A 20,957-nucleotide genomic window follows, 5' to 3' on the forward strand; every position below is an offset into this window, starting at 1 on the left:
TTCACCATTATTCACCAGATTTTTTCAAGTTTCGTATTTGAATACTGTAATGACTTATGGACCTATGCAGACCCCCGTCTTCGTATAGACCCTAATATAATGGCTATATTCGGTATTTTTAAGATTTTGACAGAATTGTTAATGATTTTTTTTTTAATTTCAAAATCCATTCCAAATGGTGGAGTGTATTCAAAGTTCAGTCCGGCCGAACTTACTGCTTTTTTACTTGTTTTATTTTAATTAGATAAAAAATCTAATGTAGACATAGTATTATAATCTAGTTTTAACACTAGTTTATTGTTCCCATCCTTCAAGGGTAATATCGTTCACTGAGATAAAATTTCAGATTTCGTGTTTTTGCTTGTTTTTCTCTTAAAGAAGTGAAGTCTTATTTATATGGAACATGTTTTAATAAAACGAGTAATTTAAATTGCCAAATTCCATTGATCATTCGTGAAATTTAGGTATCCGTGTGAATTAGCCTTCAAGTAACAAATCTTTGACATCTAAAGTACTGATTCTACGAAGATACGTCATTTAGTTGATGTATTATCAAAGAAATTGAAAATCTGAAATACGTCTGTTAATGTGACCATAATATTATACATTATTTATTGCAAATATAAACGCAATGCAATGAAAAATTGAACTCCACTGGATTTATTATGACTGCTTACAGTACATTTATATACATAAGGGGTAACCCACTGGATTTGGATTTAAATTGTCATATCCATTACTTTAACTTCAAATAAATCCTCTCAAAGTAGGTTAACCCCACAAAAAGTTCTAACGTAAACATGGCATTAGATTGAATTATTAGTTCATTGACTCTATAAGTGTTGTTATATATGATAGTAAACATAACAACATTTTAAACTTTGTTACAATTTTATGTCTCATCGACTTTGGTTGCTATACTATTCTCATCGATTTCTATCAATCGGAAGTTAATTTCTCTCCTCTCTTTCCTTATTAAGAATTTACAATCGACAATTTGTCTGACATCAGATTACAACACAACTTTCGTTATTACCCTCGAGTTGTTTCCTTCCCACTTGACATACGATCTACTGCGAAAGGGGCGAGCATTGTCGTCAAGTGCAATAAAGAAGACATACAATATGCATGTTATCATGTTTAGAATTACAGCTGTTCTACAATGTCAGTGACTAGTTAATTTGACAGAACACTGGTAGACTGACCCACAACGACAACGACAGCAACAACACTTGTGCCATAATATGCTTTTATTTACAAATTCCATGGCCACTTGTGAGAGAAACTCAGAAGAGACAAGTAGACAAATTTGGCAACAATTTGTTTGTTTTTGTTTTCATTTTTTGTCTCCCTGCAAATGCAGTGCTGCGTTTGAATGAGGAATTGGGTACATTTTTCTGAGGGATAATAAAAATTTTTATTTTGCTCTGGCTTTCCTCACCCTCCTTACCCTTCCGCAAATATTTGTCAAACTTATAACATAATATCTTTTTTATTAACTCTGCCCTCTTTGTTTTCTAATTAACCTACTAAAGTGCCTGTATATTTATTACTTTTACATACAAACCTATGTGGACATTACAAGAACACAACAATCTTAAAATTTTTTTACATTTGTAGTTACTCTAAGCTTCGAATTTATAGAATATTCTTTCCAAATAAAAACACAAAAACAAAAACTATTTAGTTTAGAAATTATTATTGAAATACATCTTAAATGAGGTTAGATAAGTTTAGATAACAAAAGAAAATAATAACTTCAATTGCTAAGAAACAAATAACCAAAACAAAAAACTAAATACTACTGCATTGCTGATATTTTATTGAAAATAAAAAAATAAGTATATGAACATGAAATAAACATAGAATATCAAATAATTTAGAAGAAAAGTCAATAGGAATTCAAAAAAAAAAAAAAAGAAAAATCAATGAAAACACAGATAATACACATACCATGGTAGAAGAATATAGGTAGACGCGTCGACATAGCTTCTTGGACAATGAACTGTCAAACCAATTTTGGAATTGAAAATGTTGAATGAAAAATTATTTAAATTTGTAAAAATTGTTGAAAAACGCGAATTATAATAGCCTCCGAATGACGTAGTATAAGAAAGTATATAAAAATCTACTTATATTTGAAAAAATCATTTAAATTTTTTTTGACATATCAATGCTCCCAAGCGTTGATGCATCTACCTGTATTCTTCTGCCATGACACATACAGAATATGCATCACTTACAGAGATTTAATGCTTTTTTAACCATAAAAACGAAGTCTTAAAATAAGATGTGTCTGGTTACCCTATGATTTGTAAAAATTGTCACTGGAAGTCAGCTGTTAACACTAAAAAGAGTGTTTCGAGAGAGAAACAGTTTGACAGTCCTTTAAATGTGCGTTTGTAAATTCTTGCCGGACAAATTTCTTCTTGCAAATACTTGCAACTTTTCTCCTTCCGGTGATATATATTTGAGCAACGCATATATTTTTTTTTTTTCGTCTCATTTGTAATTTTTGTTGCTTCACTTCTTTTTATTGCCGACAAATTGTTTTGTTTTAACAAATCAGCTGATTGCTTGTTTACTTTTCAGAGTTTCCTTGCAAAAGAGAATAAAACTACCTTTCTCTCTCAGAAGGGAGCTGTTGGACAATTCCTGCAGGAAAAGTAACCAGACAAACCTATAGTCGTGTTTTCGTTTTTCAATGAAACTCGATTTAAAAACTGTTGCGAATTTTTTCAAACTAATCAAGTTAGACTTACCAAATTCTTCTATTTCTTCCTCTCTTAAGACTTCGTTTTTAAAAGATAAGTACACACACATACATATCCTGCTGTACATTTCACAAACAAAGCAATATTCCCTAACGAATAATTTAAACAATTTCATAAGCTTTATAGCGCGTTTACACCAATTAAACTTGGATTTAGAGCTGTTGCACCATTTGTTTGCCAACTCTGGTTTTTCGTGACGATTTATTCTAAACAACACACGAAATTACCATACTATTTTATGCAACTTTGCAAAATTGGTTACAATAAAGTACCAAAAATACATCATTTTCTATAAATTGTTTGCTTAGAGATCAGCTGATTGCCAAAATGAATAGAAAATACAAATACAATAAAAATTAAAATATCAAAATGTAAAAATGACAAAGTTAAGGTGAGAATACATAAAAAGCTTTTTTTGACTGGCTTAAGTCATCAGCTGGCTTCTTCGGAATAGAACAAAGGAGCTTAGGGCCACAATCGAACTATGTTAACCTAAAAATTCTTTCTTTCTCTGCGAAGAAGCCAGCCGATGACTTAAGGTTGTAATACATAAAGCGCTTATCAGGCTGACCGAAGTCATCAGCTGGCATCCTCGGAAGTGAACATAGGAGCCCAGGGCCAAAATTGAACTATGTCAAAATAAAACTCCTTTTTCCTCTACGAAGTAGCTAGCCGATGACTTAAGCCAGCCAAATAAACGCTTTGTGTATTCCCACCTTTACTCCAGTCAAAAAATCGTTTTATGTATTCTCACTTTTAATTGTTATTAAAATTTCTAGTCATTTTGATAACTCTGTCACCATTTTTCTCTAAATTTATTGCCTTGAATATTCTACCCACACCTAAATTTCGCGTTTTAAGAAGATTCGTCATTTATCTGACATATAATCAAAGGAATTGACAATCTAAATAACGCATTTTATTAAAACGCGTTCGGTGTAAATGAGCTTTAATTTTGTTTTGATTTAAAATAGTATCCATGGTAGAAGAATACAGGTAGATGCATCAACGCTTGGGAACATTGATATGTTAAAAATTTTTTTAATGTTTTGACAAAACTAAGTAGATTTTTATTTGTTTTCTCATTCGGAGTTTTTTTTTTAATCGCATGTTTCAACAATTTTTACAAATTAAAATAATTTTTCATTCAACATTTTCAATTTCAAAGCTGTGTCGATGGGTCTACCTTTATTCTTCTACCATGGTAGTATCCAAACAAATAAACATCAGCTGATTATCCATTAAAATAACCGAATCTAAAAAGCATGGTAGAAGAATACATCTAGTCGCATTGGCCGAGCTGCAGGGACAATGATCTGTCAAACCAATTTTGGAATTGACATTTTTGAATAAACAATTATTTAAATTTGTAAAAATTGGTAAAAAAAATTCATATCAACACAACCTCCGATTGGCGTCGTATGAGAAAAAATATACAAAAATTTTTTTTGACATATCAATGTTTCAAAGCGTTGATGCATCTACCTGTATTCTTCTACCATGGTATAAAGTCACGTTGTTAATTTAAGTATTTCTCACAATGAAATTATATCAAGTGTTTGGTGTAAACGCGCTATTACCGATCTGTCATAAACCATACAATAATGGAATCAATTAAGGAAAACATAAACAAACATAATAACAATTTTTCAAATATTGTCTTGAAGAAATGTGTTAAAAAATTATTAAAAGGTAATTTTAGTATTTCTTATTATCCAAAAAAACATTGAAATGTAAGAAAACTTATTTCTTAAAAATATACAACAAATAACAGATAATTACTTTTAATCATTTATGTTTAAACAGACATGGAGTTTTTAGTCCTTATAAGAAATATGCAAATGCATTTTAAATAAATTATAAAAGAAAAATATTGGACATTTTTTTTGTATTCATCATCAATATTATAGTTAAATTTAAATGGTAATCGGTAGATGTATATTATTTTGTTTATATATATTTGAGAAAATGAAAACATAATTAGTTACTTTATATGAATTATTACAAAAAGAAAACTAAATAAAAATATTTGCTAAAAATTAAAAAATATGTATAACATGCAAGCAACACAAACATAAATACTTAATGTAAGAAAAATAATAAAGGTATTATTTAAAATAAATAGCTCTAAATTTAACAAAAAACCAGAAATATTTGCATAAAACCCAAAGAAAAAATACAATAAAATTATATTTGAATATTGAAAAATAATGTGTGTTAAATATTGGGATTACTACTTTTTACTCCAAACGTGTTCTTTTACAAAAAAAAGCAGCACACTTCAAAGAAGAGTCACGTGTACATTTCAATTTTAATGAATCTTTTAACAGTTTTGAAAGCAAATCCATATAAAACCATTTCAGTGGATTTACATTATTTAAGCTGCGCTTGGGCGCCACTTGATATTAGTTTACACAGTTCAGTTTCTTTCATGAAAATTTTACAAGATTTGCAAACCGGAAAAGTAGTTATTCTTCGCGTATATATTCATCGCATGGTGAATATGGGATAGGAGGTACATTATCAAAATCGTTCCACACATTACGCCAATATACAGGGAGAGATGAAAAACTGCAACCAACTTCAGACTGCTGTCATTTCTAAGCCAATCGTTCGACAGCTGTTAAAATTATTCCAGTGACAGTTCATTATATTGTTTACAAGCGTGAGAATTTTGGAGAATTTTCCAGAAAAAAAGTTATTCGTGATGGAATTCAAGCGTGATAGTGTGATTTCTTTATATTTGGCTAGAAAACCACCGACCAAGTGGCTACGTTAGAGCACTCCACTCCATTTAAATGTGAATAAATCTTTTGTGCCTCGTACCATCGCTCGTTACCGTGATACTGGTAGCGTAGCCCCCGACGTCAAGGAAGTGGACGGAAGAAAACAGCAACATAAGCAGAAATGGTTCAAAAAGTAAAGAAGCGACTTGATCAAGACCCGCGTCGCAGTGGCCGAAAAATGGCTCGTGAGCTGAACATATCGCAATATTCCATTTGGCAAATATTTAAAAATGAGCTGGGGGTAAAGCCATTGAAATTCCAAAAAGTGCAAGAACTTACACCGCAACAGAAAGAAAATGGACACAAAAGAGCTAAAGTGTTGCTTCGCTTGGCCGAAGGTGGTGAACTGCCGAATTTGATTTTCTCCGATGAGAAAACATTCGTTGACCAACAGTTTGTGAACAAACAAAATGATCGTAAACACGAGGCCGAAGAGGTCAGCTAAAAATGTGCGTGTTAGCACACGCCACCCAAGAATGGTAACAAAATGGGGTTCCCCAATTCATTTCCAGCGCACAGAGGACACCAATATCTCCGGATACCAATCCGTTGGACTATTGTGTCTGGAGTATTTTGGAAAGCAAGGTTGGCACTAAAAAATACCAAAGTGTCGATCACCTCAAGCAAGCGCTTCGCCGGGAAGGGGCCAAAATACCGCAGAGCAACCTTCGGGCAGCGTGTGACCAAAGGTGACCAATTCCAACAAATCTGAAGTTATTCTAAAATTTGATGTTATTTTCGACATTTTTTGCTTTCATTAAATTTAAAAAAAAATATGTAAAAATTATGGCGTTTGACTTTGTTGCATTTTTTTTTTCATCTCCCCCTTTATTTGTCTACTCTCCATTTGTTTGGGCAACATATTTGCGTACTAATCACCTATTTCCTCATTTTGCACCCCTGCATTTTTCAGTCCACATACTGTGTTATTCCCTGTTTAATTTAATCTGTTTAAGCCTAAGCTCTATCATATAATTTGTTGTTTTTTTTTTTTTTTTTTTTTTGTGTAACAAGAAACTAAACGAGCCAAGCATTCAAAAGGGTAACAAAACAAAAGCACGAGCATTTCACATATCCTCTTCCCCTCAAAAATGACACAAAAATTCACGCCCATAACACTCCCCTAACCTGGCTGGCAAAGTCAAAACCACATAGCCAACCATTCGGTATTAGCCGCCAGGTTGTTGTGAGATAATGGAATGTTGTTTCACTTTGGAACGTGTGCCGTTTGTTGTTGGATCTGTGCTAAGTGCGAGTAGTAGTGGTAGTAGTAGTTTGCTCGAAATGCGTTAACATTCTCTTTATATTCTTTAACAGAAAATCCAAAAACAAATGAGTCTCCTGTGTGTTAATAACCATAAAAAGACAGACATGGACGTGAGAACGCCTCTGTAGGTGTGTTAACCATGGTAAGGGAATGTTTTGTAACTTTAAGGCAAAAATTTGACTCCTGCTTTTTGTTTGACGAGGAGCGTAAGAAAGTCAACGTGTGTGTATATGTAGTGTGTAGTAAGTTGTCTGCTTGGCACAATGTTTGGTTACATGTGTAGAAATGTCGAATACCAAAAAAAAATCAAAAATCGCTGAATGAGCAAGAAATCTAAATCTAAGCAAAGATTTATATACTGAATTCGGAATTAAGGTTACCTATGGTTGCGGTTTGCTCCCAACATCCCAAAATCCAAACTGAGATCTACATGCAAAATTCTGAATTTAAGTTACTTTTGGCGCCCAACATATGAACTAAGCAGCAAAATATTTCTGAGAACAGTTTAAACTTACCTTAGAATCCTTTAGTTTTTTCTACAAGAATTAATTATCGTTGTTATTTTACTCAGTCCAGATGCATTCCAATTAAAAATAAAAGTTTTCAAGTTAAAAATCATCAAAATAAAGTATGACATTCGTTTATATTGGCCTCTTCATAATAATAAGATATTTCAAACTTTATAAAGAGCGCAATTGTAGTCTAAAAGTGGCGCCCAAGTTCCAAATCTCCAATAAAGTTTTCCTTATTTCCTTCTATCCAAGAACTGACATCCCTATTGTATAAGTAATTCAACCAGTGTATTATCCATGTATGTTTTTGTACTACAAACTATTCTCACCTGCCCCTTCAGGCAACAAATGAGCATGAAAATATACATTATCCAAGCTGATTAGTGCATAATTAAGTTACAAACGAACAAGTTTCCTAAAATGAATTTATTATGAAGTGTTTTATTTCTCTATATACGCACATTGGTGCACTCTTTTGAATATTTTCATACCGTTATCAAAATAATCCATATATTAATAATCCATATTGGTGTAAACATGTTTAAGTGGCATGTAAAACAGTTGCTCTTAGTTTTTGTTTACCTTCGTGGAATTTACGCAACTGGGAGGTGGATGATAGAAGAGGGTAAATTGTTGGCAACTGGATACTCAAAGCATAAACATTTGTTGCAAAACAAGTTGACCCAAGGTTCATTAGGGGAATTTTAGATTTGAAACAGAAAATATAGCTTCGAATTTATGCCTTTGGTACAAAAATTTGTATAAGTATAAAGCAGCTATATGCTCGAAGATTAATTATTGAACTTTTCCTCACGAAAGTTTGTGAAAATGTGAAATTTAACATCAGCAGATAGTCATCATCAGAAAGTCTTTAAAGAATACATTTAACTTTTTTCTATGATGATTGTAATTTAGAACTTGTTCAACAACAAAACTTTTGGGTTAATACGTTTAACACAATGTCCATTTGCTTAGAGAATTTTCAGTAAAAAACCAATATATTTCCTTTTTAAATCAGTTGGAGAACTTTTACAAAGATAGACTAATTGGAGATGGTGAAAATTTTTTATTAATTTTAAAAAATATCAACAATATAACGTAAAATTTTGTTAAATCACATACAACACGTTATCCATTAATTGCATGTATCCTTAAAGCTACGCAAAGTACTAAAAAAACACAACCCTGATACCGTTACAATCTAGGGATCACTCACTTCAATTATGTGCAATGAAACTAGTGAACCCTATGTACGCAATCACCACAAGGCATCATCAAAATAATACTTTTAATTATTTTCTTGAAAGATATTTGCGTTTCTGAACGCAAAACTTTCTAAAGTAAATGTGCTGTGTATTGCTTAAAATATACCATAAATGCCTACAGTAGCAGTTCATCTTTTAATCCCTATAATATGATTTAAAACAATTCAACGGTTTTCTCGGCGAAAATAGATTTCTAAAGCCCTACTGCTATCCGTTTTCGATCTTTGGAAACCTATTTGGCTTAAATGGTTTTGTTTTGATTTCAATCTTTATCATTCATTCACATATTATTCTCTCTTCCTTTTCCACACCGACGCCAGTTTTTTCAATAAGCTTTGGAATCTGCTAGTGTATGGTGGCGTCTTTGAGCATGGAAGTGGACGATGATTTGGAAACTTTTCAGCAACAGGCTTTGGAGATACGCCAGCCAGGGGATAACTTCGACCCCTCTGCACCACCACAAAATGGTGAGGAATTTCTCATGCACATGCTGTATGAACGCAAACGTTGTCCTGCAGTGGTAGTTAAACCGCCCAAAAAGCCAGTGAAGCCGGTGATGAATGGAGTCAAGAATCAATTGGAGGAATTTGAGGTAAGTAAACAAAAGAAATTACTATTTTATCCAAGACTTAATTGTCCCTTTCGTACTCCCAGCTAAGTCCTGATATAACGGTGGATCGAGATTTATTGCCCACCAAGGAATGGAAGGATATTCAGTCACAAGAATTCCTGCGCACACGTTCAAAAATTCTTATGTTACGCCAACATTTGTCAGCGCACAACTATGACAATAACCTGGAACCACCTTTGATAAGTGACGAAGAAGCCTGGCTAAAATTCTGTCGTGACACCCCACCCAAACTTAGTGTGATTTTACGTTTGAATCAACGTACCTTGGAACAATTATTGAATATGATTTCAGAATGGCTCAAGGGCGAGCACATGGAAGAGGTAGCCTGTTCATCCAGTTCGGCGGCTGCCAATCACTCTGTTTTAGATTTAAGCAACAGTGAACAATGGTTGGGTTCTTGGCTTTATGCCGTCCTAAGCTGTTTGCACCTGCCACTGGAACCGAATGTACATTTTACGTTAAGAGACATTGCCCGTACCGCCATGCGTTTGCGGAGTCGCCTTAAATCTCACGAATTTCAAAAAGCCATACCTTATAACTTGTTCATATATCTCATTGCTAAAATCTTCGATCAGTTAGATTTAATGGAATTTGTATAAATTGTCACATAGAATTTAAGCAAATTGTTTTAATAAATACAAATAACAAAATAGAAAAAGGCAACAGGTTTCAAATGCCATTAGAGCGAACTTAAACGCATGTCCAACTTTTAGGTTGGCCAGCAACATGGGGTAATCATAGCAACAAACGCAGAGTGATATATACACAAAGGAATTTATTGTACATTAATAAAACATTTTTTGTTAACTAAAGCTATTCGCCATGAATAATCAAAGATTTCATATTAAAATCCAATTGAAACTACAAGCCGTAAGTAAATGAAATTGCAGATTTTAAAATCAGTATTTATTGCAAAAGTTTTATAGGTTACCTGTCCTGGAGTGTGGTTATGCAGCCATGGTTACTTGGAGGTAACCATAAAAGCCTTGGGCTACTTTTTTCGCACGGGGGCCATGGAACCCTATTTCCCTTTGTTGTGTCATGACACCTATAAAATGGAGGGTTATTTTAAAAACACTCCTTCCATTGCTTCATTGATTAGTCAAATGCAAACTGAGCCCCTGGAGATTACACTGTGGCAAAGTGGGCGTAGATTGGCCTATTATCGAGGGAACCTCATGGATCTACTACAAATATCAGAACCCAAATTACACTGTCCCCATAATAATACTAAACAATTACTGATGAAGACAACAACAGCGTTCCCGGTAAGATTGTCGTTTAGGTAAATAAAATGCCATAACTTCTTTGTTGCTTTATTCCAGGGAATAATTGCACCAAAAGTTGAATTAACGGCCGACTTTTTTGTGAAGGATAAGGTGTTCAATGTTGGAAATCTTAATGAGGAATTGAAATCATTTACATGTCATGCCCGCAAACCGTTGACCATACCACCCAAATCGACGAAACATAATTGCAATATTAAATCTCATTGTTATCAAAGGCCGTGTATAATAAATGCTGAACCCTATGACAAATTAAATTGCTATGGACCACGTAAACAGAAACCTGTTTGTCATGCAAGAGATTTTCCAGGCAAGAGGTAGGATGATGCCACAATGGTTGGTATTAATTTTATAAATTTATTTATTTTTTTTTTTTTTTGTCTTCAGTACAAAACCCTTCGAACCTCTCTTCAAAACAAATTCAAGGAGAGTATCAATTGTTTCTACGTAAGTATAAATGGTGTGGATGTGTGGGACCTTCAAGAAATAAGTCCTATTCATTTCAGTTGTTCTTCAAATAATACCCAAACTTCGGCGGGAATTTATGACCTGGCTCAAGATCAAAGTATGGATATATCCAACATCCAACACGGGACTGGTGATTGCTGTGAACTATGTCGTCAGTATAAGGAAGTTTTCAAAAGATAGGAAAGAACTAATAAATATTTTATACAGAGTAATTGTTTTATTGTTCTTACAGGAGGAAAAGGCAAAAAACTTAGAATGTTAATGGAGTATTGATTTGTTCCAAAATTTCTCAATGAAAGTCAATGTTCGAAAAGTTGGGCTAGTTATGAAGCTCTCCGAGTTCTAAACTCTACTAACTAGAGTATATCAGAAACATTTTAACAGCATGCCTTGCCCATTAATAAACGTTATAAAGGATCTACCACTGCAGTGCGTTACTGCATTTCTAAGGTTAGCCAATTGCATGTTCAATTATCAAATGATATACCACAATTATTAACTCAAATGTGATTAGGTTCAATATATTTCCTTCTAAAATTAGATTTGAATGCACCACCCATTGCCCATATTTATGCCTTTCCTCCCTGTGCCGATTCCAAACAAGTTTCTTATTATTAAAACATTGCACTTATCATTTGTCTGCCTGCCAGCCTACCCAGTTATCATCTAAGATATAGACAAAAAGACGGTCAATGAACTTCCAAAGAAATCGAAAAGTGTGTTTTGCGTATTAAATTTGTGTGAATCACATCTAATATTGTTAGCTTAACCAATACACACTGACTGCAATGCTTTCTTCAATATTTTACGGGTGATTGTCCGTCCACACGTCATAGGCAGCACAACAATAAACAATATAATTTTTTTTTTAATATCCGTTTCTCGGCGTGTTTTATTAATAAATGAATGTCAAGTTCATCTGCATCTGGTTGGTGTTTGATGTCTATCTGTATAGTATGCAAAGTCTCATCGTCCTTGTCAATATGTTGGTAATCATAATCATTTACTGGCTACAATCAAAAATGAATCAAATTTTATTTGATTCCTACATCATAATAAAATTTTATAAATTTTATAACTTATGCTACATAACTTAGAGGCTAAATAAAATAATAATAATAATAATATATTAATTGTTAATATAAAATAGACAATACTGCAGTCGCCTGGATTTAATAATCGGGCATTGTGCCTGCCTCCAGAAATTAAATAAACTGCATGAGTCCTGTTTAACTTTACGTGCTGTCCCATCTCTATGTTATCTTGTTCTCTTTCCAATAGCCGTTGTTGTCTTACAACTGCATTACATCCCACTCATCATCCATGTAGTGTAAAATCGGTTTATCATGGACCTTGTCACCAAATACCTCCTTCAGTATTTGGACAACCTTCTCTTGTATGCAGGACACTTGATTGCGTGGACAATAGTCATCCTCCGCTGAACAGGCCATGGTAATGAGAACTGGTGGGTGGGGCAATTGGGTAAGGAACTTTTTGAATTGGCCATAATATGTTTCCAATTCAGCTTCTGTACTGATGTGATGAGGTAGACCATTGGTGTCTGTGGTACTGCCCGAATCGAATATTAAAAGCCAATCGATTTCATCATCGGCATAGCACTTTTGTAGAGATTCTGCCAAGGCAACAATGCGATCGAATACCTCCTTGCTGACAATATCTGGGTCGGGCATTTCAATGCCTTCAAATGAACGTTTCTCTTCCAAATATTCAAAGACACCCTTTAAGGCTTCCAGCTGAAGTTTCCTCTTTTCGGTGGTGCCCACGGCTGTTGATTCTGTGGCACTTTCAAAATGGAATATTTGACGCAATTGTTCGTAGCAATTGGCATGTTTGTAGATTTCCAAAAACGGATTTGAAGTACTAAAGAAATCCAAATCAATATCTAGTATATAGTTTAAAGCATCTTCCGAAGACAACAGTTGCTTAGGATCGGGCACAGTTTCGGTGTCATTGTTGATAACATGCAACTCCATATCACGTGGCTGTTCCAATTCAGATGTTTGGCAGTAATTGCCTTCCGATATGAAATAGTCTAGGCAACAGTCCACACTGATTTTATCCTCTTTGTGACCCACTTTGAAGTTGTATTTGCCTTCGGGCATTTGGTGGCACCAGGAATTCTTAACCCAAATGACCCGATTGAAATGCCCAGCATAACAAGCAGGCATAATCCAGTTTTCAATGCTCAATTCAGCCAACATGGTCTCCTTGTCGTAGGCTGAACTGGCTGGTATTTCACGCGAAATAACCATGTCGGGGTGGGAATCGAAATGTAGCAGGGTATTGTTTTCCAATGGCAAATGCCTTGAGGCCAGACACCGGTATATAAATTCCAATACATCGTTATGATAGTCGACAATGAAAATGGGTATGCGTTTGAAACGCCTCAAACCCACCGTCGAAGTAACCAAGGCATCCTGTTGTGATTCGTCTGCTGATTTTTTACGCTTTCGGAGGGGTTCTTCCGAACTTTCTGGCTCCTCATTAAAACTTTCACTTTTTGGATTGTTCGACGCCGCCGACGACGACTCTCCCTCCAATTGTTTGTTCTCCTCTAACGCTGCTGAATCCATATTACTTTGGCCCACTTTCAAAATGATATCTTTCCGAAATTCTCGTTAACAATTCTCAAGAGTTGCTAGAATGTCCAGAGCAAAATGTTTTAATAACTTGCGCGCTTATTTTACACTTTTTTCTACTTTAAAAAGCGCCAGACAATGAAACCATTGCCAAAAAATAATGGAAAAAACACACACAGGTAAACGAACTCATTACTGTGAATCTCGTCTCACTGTTGTTGCCATTAAATTTTTGCGCCTTGCCATTCTTGTGAGACATTGACGTTTGATGTCATCGGTAACACTGACGAAGTGGTAACACTGACATTTAGAATCATGTGGCAATGTTCATGAAAGCGTTAAACAACAAGGGGGCTTTTAAAATGTCTAAATAAATTGGAATTACATTTACATTTTACATTTACAACAAAAAACAAAAAAAAATATTATAATATGAAAGAATAAATAAATAGGAAAAAGAAAAAATATTAAGTGTATAAATGAAATGGAATTAAAAGCAACCAATTTCTATGAATTAAATGTAAAGTAAAATAATGGCACTTAAATAGTAAAGAGTAATAAAAATAATAATTAATTTAGCTAGGTTGTCCTAATGGAATGATAAGATAATTTAAACTATTATAATAGTCCGCATTGTCTATTTTTATCGTAAGTAGCTGTATTTTGATTTGGGTTCCTGGGAAAAATACTACTTAAATATATTAAAAATGTATAGAATTTACACCTTATTTACATTGAATATGTTTTCATTAAACCCATTATGACAAATCTTCGTAAAACGCTAAATTTAGGCGGAATTTAAAAAAAGAAAAATAAAAACGCACATCTAAAGAAGAGCAAAAGAATATTCGTTTTAAGAGTAATAAAATAAAGCCAAAACCAAAAAAGAATATTTGAAGGTATTAGAAGCATTCTGCACTTCTTAATTTAGGGAAGGTGCATGTCGAGCATTTGGTACAGCACCCACATAGCGGTACCTTCTGATGTAGGGTAGTTAAAGACTTCAGCTCTATTTTTCAAAAGAACGGGCTATAATTTTGACTCTCATTGAATAAAAATCCGATCTTGAGATTTTGAAGTGACTCCATACAAAAAAACGTTTCCCTAAAATTATTGCTTTTTGGAGGGTTCAAACCAAACAACAAGCCTACAACATATGGGTTCATTTGAAATGTGACAAGAGATTTAACTTACGTTGAATCTGTTGGACTTAATTGGCAATTGTCAATATCAACTTCCAATCGAAACCCCTTAGGTATGATGCTTCATATGGTACATACTTTCCTCCCCCTCTTTATGATCTTAGATTTTTGAATTCTTAAATGACGATTTATTTTTTATCTGCCTTTATTCAGATTCTTTATCAAAATAACTGATTCGTTTGTATTTTCAGATATTTGACAGCTTAAGATATGTTCTTTCAATTTGCAGAAATTAAATGTAAGTTTTTATTGAAAACTATTAGCTTACTAGGTTTTCACAATAAATTATATATTTCTTTCATTTTAAATCCTTCATACTTTCAAGCAAAGATAACTTCCTCCACCTGCTCTTCTTCATTTTCTGTGAAAAGTCTCACTAAGAAATTAAGAAAAAAGCACGTGTCCCATGGATACACACGCACCAAAGAGAACGAGCGGAAAATCAATACAACACCCACCACAACAAAAAAAAAAGAAAAAACTCCATTCATAAGGATGAGACGACGAGCCCAGCACGGAGACAGTAACGGCAGTAATACAGATTTCCAAACATACATCGCCCAGCAGTTTTTTTTTTCGCCCAAACCTTACTTACCATAACTTACTTTGATGATGAAGAAGAATAATAGCTGGGTATGAAATTTTTGTGTAGGTGGACTTCTATGTGGGCTCTGTGCGTGGTGTTTGTGTGTAGGGTATGTAACGTAATGAAATTGCTGTATATAAAAGCAAACCCTCCAACTCCCTCTCTCGCACAATCATGCCCCCTAATTCGCTTCAAAGAGTCAGACAATGGCAAAAAGCGTAGGTGTTCTGGAATCCGCACTACACACATACATATGTATGCGTGCACGTAGTACAAATTTAAAGACAAGTTTCATTCATAATTCAGTTGCGCCAGCAGCGGTATCCGATGCTACTGTGCACAGCGTTGACGTTGTTACTTACGAGCGTATATACCCACTACATATCTACTTTGAACGGGCTTAACACCCACAGTCTAGCTTTGGGTAGTTATATATTTGGAAATACATACCCTGTTCCCTGTTGTTGTTATTGCCTTGTAGTATTCTAACAGCTTGGAATACCCACTTCTGCAGCGCTCTGCTGCTCTTTACTCATTTTCGCATTTTGTGATTGTTGCTTTTATTGTTTGCAGAATTTGTTAACTGTATTTCAAGTTTGTGATTACTATCGCCTGAACGTCGTTAATAACCCGGAGGGGGCCAGGGTGGGTTGTTTACCAGCTGGGTATGGGGTAAACAAATCATTTACTTGACTTCAAAGAAAGTTTTGGGGTAGGCACAAAACGAAACGAAAACTTGGCGACGACCTTTGAGAACAGTTCTTGATGGATGAATAGGTGTTTGAATCTCAGGGGTTGGGTATTTAGGGGAGCGTCATCGCTCTCTCACATTCAATGTGGTACACACACACACACAACAGTATTGTGCCAATGTCAGACAAACCGTCTGTCTAACTGTTGTTTACCCAAGACAAAAATACACATCAAAAGTTTCTATCCAAGTTGAAATTTGCGTGGGTTTTCCATTTCATTAGGTATTGTGATACGAAAAATCGGAGTGAGAACCTACCGACTACCTACCCTAGTTGCCTACCCGCCCGCTGTCAGTCATGGAGTGTTGTTGTGATTTAAACAATTTCAGAATGAAGCAATTTTGTTTTATGCAAAACGATTCTATTTTAAGGCAATATATTTTTGCCAAAGAGACTAAGTCGGAATGGGGGAAATATCTAAAATATAAATAGTAGGTATTCGCGATAAGAAGACAGCTGTTTCTCAAAATTGATGGATTAAGGTGAGAATACATAAAACGCTTTTTTGTCTGGCTTAAGTCATCGGCTTGCTTCTTCGCAAAAGAACAAAGGAGCGTAAGGTGACCAAATATAAATTATACGCCTAAGTCAACCTAAAATTCCTTTGCTCAATTACGAAGAAGCCATGACTTAAGGTGAGAATACATTTGGCTGGCTTAAGTCATCGATTGGCTTCTTCGGATATGAACAAAAGAGCCTAGGGACAACATCGAACTAAGTCAACCTGATGACTTAAGGCAGCCAAATAAGCGCTTTATGTATTCCCACCTGAAAACGCTTTTTTGACTGGCATAAATCTTCGGCTGTCCTTTTCTTAAAAAAACAAAGAAGCCTAGGGTCAAAATCGAACTAAGTTAACCTAAAACTTAGGGTGGAAATACATAAAGAGCATATTTGACTGGCCTAAGTCATCGGCTGGCTTCTTCGTATAGGAACAAAGGAGTTTTAGGCTAACTTAGTTCGATTTTGACCCTAAACTCCTTTGCTCTTTCCCGAAGAAGCCAACCGATGACTTAAGTCAGCCAGATAATCGCTTTATGTATTCCCACCTTTAGAACTAGAAAACATAAAAGACTTTTTTGTCTGACTTAAGTCATCGGCTGGCTTCTTCGTATAGGAACAAAGGAGTTTTAGGCCAAATTAGTTCGATTTTGGCCCTAAACACCTTTGCTCTTTCCCGAAGAAACCAGTCAATGACTTAAGCCATTAAAAAGAGTTTTATGTATTCTCACCTTAACTAAGTAATTTTTTTAGGTAGATTTTGCAAACTCTTTTTAACTCAACTGTAAAATTTGCTCTCATTACTCGCTTTAATTAACAGCACAAGGTAGATGTACTAGGTAATCGCATCAGCCCAGCTGACGGCACCATTAAATGTCAAAACAAATTGTTGTAATGAAGAATTCGCCCTAAATGAATGCAACAACAAATTTGTTTATGTTGTCTTCCCTAAAAGTACCTTTTTATAATATTTCAAATAATTTAAGAGCAAGTTTAGAGTGAAACAAGTAAAAAAAATTAAAAGAAAATGAAGGAAGGAGGTTAGAATGGAGTGCAGCTTTAAGAATTAAGTTAGCCTCAACATCTAAGATTCCCAAAGCACATCACGGGAAGTAGTGCAAGAATTCGACTCTTGTCATTTGCAGTTCCGGAAAACTTTCGGTTTAAACCAGTAAAATATAGTCATTATAAGTTTCTTGGTTTAAAAAATATCGCAATACTACAATTAATACTTATTTTACTCTTATTTGTTTTACAATAAAAACTTTTATTGCGACGTTCGTTTACGACGAGAGGCACACAAAATAAAATGTAAACAAACACCTCGTTTCTGATTGGTTGAAACAAATTTGCCGCATCCTTTAAATGTCATGGCGAATCTATGTTTTTCGCCTTAGATGCCAATTTTGACATTTGAGGGGACCACAAAAGTTGCTTTGTTGTAGCAATTCGCCGATGCGGTTACCTGTTAGATCAACCTTGTAACAGCAATTATGAGTTATAAAACAAACTCTCAGTAACTCAACTGTCAGAAATGCTCTCTTTACTCGCTCTAATTTACAGGACTTTTGCGTTATAAAACCACACCTATTTCATTTCCTTGTTATACGCCAAATTAATGACGAATATTCGTAAAACGCGTATAAGACTAACGAAATCCACCCCACCTCAAATGTAATTTCCAAAAAGTATACGTCAAATGATATCCACTGGTTTTATGAATACGATTTACGTGACGTATACGCTATGGGGTTGACATTTAAAGTCGACTGGATTTAGAAGTCTAAACGTGCTCTAATTTAGATGTCGGCCCATGGTAGAAAAAACATTTAAGGTTAAAGTATAAACCTTGTAGAACCAGGTAGGTAGGTAGTCGCATCGAGACAGCTGTTGGGACAATGAACTGTCAAACCGATTTTGGAATTGAAAATCTTGAGTGAAAAAGTATTGAAATTTGTGAAAATTGTTGAAAAATATTTGTCATTATAACCTTCGATTTGCGTCATATAAGAAAACGTATAAAAATCTACTTATTTTTGACAAAACACTGTAAAAGTTTTGACATATTAATTTTCCCAAGCGTTGATGCATCTACCTATATTCTTCTACCATGAGGAAAATCCGTGCAATCAATGTGTTTACACTTTTTTATACGGAAAATACAGAATAGCTTTAATTTTAAGTTTAAAAATTATTTTGGGGTCATTTCGCCAATGTGAGTTAGCTCTTTTTCACCCATAACCATAATACGATGCTTATAGACAGATTCCAAAACATGACATAAATAAATTTTGTGTGTGGGCGTTTTGAGCACGCACACACACACCCGAAATCAAAAGGAATAGGAATATATTTTTGGTCACAAAGGATACATTGCTGAAACGCAAAACCCCCTTCACAATCGACTGCCTTTACGCAAATTCTTTGGGCTCACCACTCTATTAATATATCATTGTCAAATTTCCAAAACCAAAAAAAAAAATCAAAAGATTTCTTTAAACAAAAATTGAGTCATCAATAGCTGCTATTTTGTGTTCAAATCAATTTTAAGTGATTCAATTAAAGTTTTTGAGCTTTATATGGCTACTGTAAGTAGGTATACCGGAAATTACACCATATACGCCATCACCCTGTCACTGGTCGCCACTTCAACTATTGCTAATTGAAACTAAAATGTTGTCATCGGACAACAACAACAATGCTTTCCCCCACCCCAGATGGCAGCACAAACAACAAAGACAATGCCTTCAATCTTAGAGGAGATATTCTCGTGGACTATGGAACAGTTATAAATACAATGATGGCATTTTTATTGTTGTATGGGACCTACAAACAACAATAATGTACTTTGAGTTCCTCCGGGTGAATATGAATGATCGCAACACCACACAAACGTTTGGGGAGCAAATCAAGTTGAGGCGTATTGGTAAGTGAGCGAGTGTCGCCGCGTCGGATACTTTATGCATTTATCCAATTGTGATTGTAAATAGTTCCGCATTTAACCTTAGTTAGCCCCGGACAATTAGTTTCATTCAACATTCTAGTGAATTGACCGACCGAGCGAGCCAACTATTCACAAAATATGGACGAACAATGAACGAACAAACAACATCGAAGCCCTGGTCAATCAACCAAAGTCAACACTTTTGTTATTCACCCAACTTACCAGCCAGCCAGACAACCATTCATTTGTCGTTGGTTGGTCAATTCCTTCAATCGCCGTTTGTTGTTTCATTGCAGGAGCACAGAGAAGGAAGAAGGGGAGTTTCAACTTCTCCAACATTGATTCATTGATGTTCGTTGTTACTACAACCGAATATGCTCTACGGAGAGACATATGGACACAGATATACACAATATTGTAGAGCCATTCGACAATAGAGAGAAATGCTCAAAGTTGCATAAAATTTAAGGGTATTTTGATTCCTTTTCCCTTTGAGGTTGAGTTTAATTATGGGTCGGTCTGGTGTTGGATAAACACCAAGTGATTTCTGCAAACAAGAAACAAAGAGAAAAGTGGTCAGCTTTGTATTTCGAAATATCCAGGGTGCATAGGAATTTTAAGGGAATTCCGGTGAAAAAGGGTGCGGTGTGAACGAAGGTGTATAGAGTATTTAGGTTGAGGGTTGGAGAACATTGGGCAATTTTGAAGTATTAGTGACAAAGGGAAACTTGTGATCTTACTTAAAGTACGTTTAGATTCACGAAATCCACTCGATCCCAAATATGATTTACGTGACGTATACGCTTCGTAGTTGACATTTGAATATAGTAGTCTAAACGTGCTCTTAATAAATTTAAGAGCAAGAATATAGGTAGACGCATCGACACAGCTGCTGTTGCAGTGAACTGTCCACCCAATTTTGGAATTGAAAATGTTGAATGAAAAATTATTCATATTTCTAAAAATTGTTGAAAATCGCGTTATAATAACCTCCGAATGACGTCGTATAAGAAAACATATAAAAATCTACTTATATTTGAAAAGACATTTTTTTTGACATATCAATGTTCCCAAGCGTTGATGCATCCATGGTACAATGATATCAAGGTAGGGCTATGATACCATATGATTTAATTTTTTTTATTTTCTTGGCTTAATATGTCATTTTTATTTGTTTATGTATGTGTTTTCTTTTCAATAACAAAAAATTGTTCAGAAAACATTCAAAATCGGGTGTTTTCAAAATGTTTATTTCATCGTATACATCGACAAAATCTAGAGTTTTTGTAGCGAAATAATCCTTTAGAGATATATAGTACATGATTTCGAAAAGAAGTGTTGACCTTTCATTCATTTATCGCGGTTTTCAATTATTTATTCAAA

General features: G+C 34.6%; 3 protein-coding genes across 3 annotated transcripts; 2 read left to right on the forward strand and 1 right to left on the reverse strand.

The window, feature by feature from the left end:
• The first annotated feature begins 8,889 nt into the window (after window positions 1–8,889).
• LOC101895599 (protein Gemin2) lies at window positions 8,890–9,893 on the forward strand. The gene is made up of 2 exons (XM_005180476.4): window positions 8,890–9,196; window positions 9,259–9,893. The coding sequence occupies exons 1-2, from the start codon at window positions 8,957–8,959 to the stop codon at window positions 9,832–9,834; spliced, it is 816 nt and encodes a 271-aa protein (XP_005180533.1). The 5' UTR covers window positions 8,890–8,956; the 3' UTR covers window positions 9,835–9,893.
• A 164-nt stretch (window positions 9,894–10,057) lies between these two features.
• On the forward strand, window positions 10,058–11,169 carry LOC101895772 (uncharacterized). The gene is made up of 5 exons (XM_005180477.3): window positions 10,058–10,105; window positions 10,162–10,503; window positions 10,561–10,838; window positions 10,909–10,968; window positions 11,028–11,169. The coding sequence occupies exons 1-5, from the start codon at window positions 10,058–10,060 to the stop codon at window positions 11,167–11,169; spliced, it is 870 nt and encodes a 289-aa protein (XP_005180534.2).
• An 831-nt stretch (window positions 11,170–12,000) lies between these two features.
• On the reverse strand, window positions 12,001–13,816 carry LOC101893302 (UPF0489 protein C5orf22). The gene has a single exon (XM_005180463.4). It carries the CDS (start codon window positions 13,581–13,583, stop codon window positions 12,282–12,284), a length of 1,302 nt encoding a protein of 433 aa, XP_005180520.1. The 5' UTR covers window positions 13,584–13,816; the 3' UTR covers window positions 12,001–12,281.
• Window positions 13,817–20,957: the final 7,141 nt, after the last annotated feature.

This window comes from Musca domestica, unplaced genomic scaffold (genome assembly GCF_030504385.1).
Source record: "Musca domestica strain aabys unplaced genomic scaffold, Musca_domestica.polishedcontigs.V.1.1 162, whole genome shotgun sequence".
Classification (NCBI taxonomy): domain Eukaryota; kingdom Metazoa; phylum Arthropoda; class Insecta; order Diptera; family Muscidae; genus Musca; species Musca domestica.

Coding starts and splice junctions, on each gene's coding strand:
- LOC101893302 (XM_005180463.4), bottom strand. CDS start 13,583: ATGGATTCAGCAGCGTTAGAGGAGAACAAACAATTGGAGGGAGAGTCG.
- LOC101895772 (XM_005180477.3), top strand. CDS start 10,058: ATGAATAATCAAAGATTTCATATTAAAATCCAATTGAAACTACAAGCC. Junction 10,504..10,560: donor AGACAACAACAGCGTTCCCG/GTAAGATTGTCG, acceptor GCTTTATTCCAG/GGAATAATTGCACCAAAAGT. Junction 10,969..11,027: donor AGAGTATCAATTGTTTCTAC/GTAAGTATAAAT, acceptor TATTCATTTCAG/TTGTTCTTCAAATAATACCC.
- LOC101895599 (XM_005180476.4), top strand. CDS start 8,957: ATGGTGGCGTCTTTGAGCATGGAAGTGGACGATGATTTGGAAACTTTT. Junction 9,197..9,258: donor ATCAATTGGAGGAATTTGAG/GTAAGTAAACAA, acceptor TCGTACTCCCAG/CTAAGTCCTGATATAACGGT.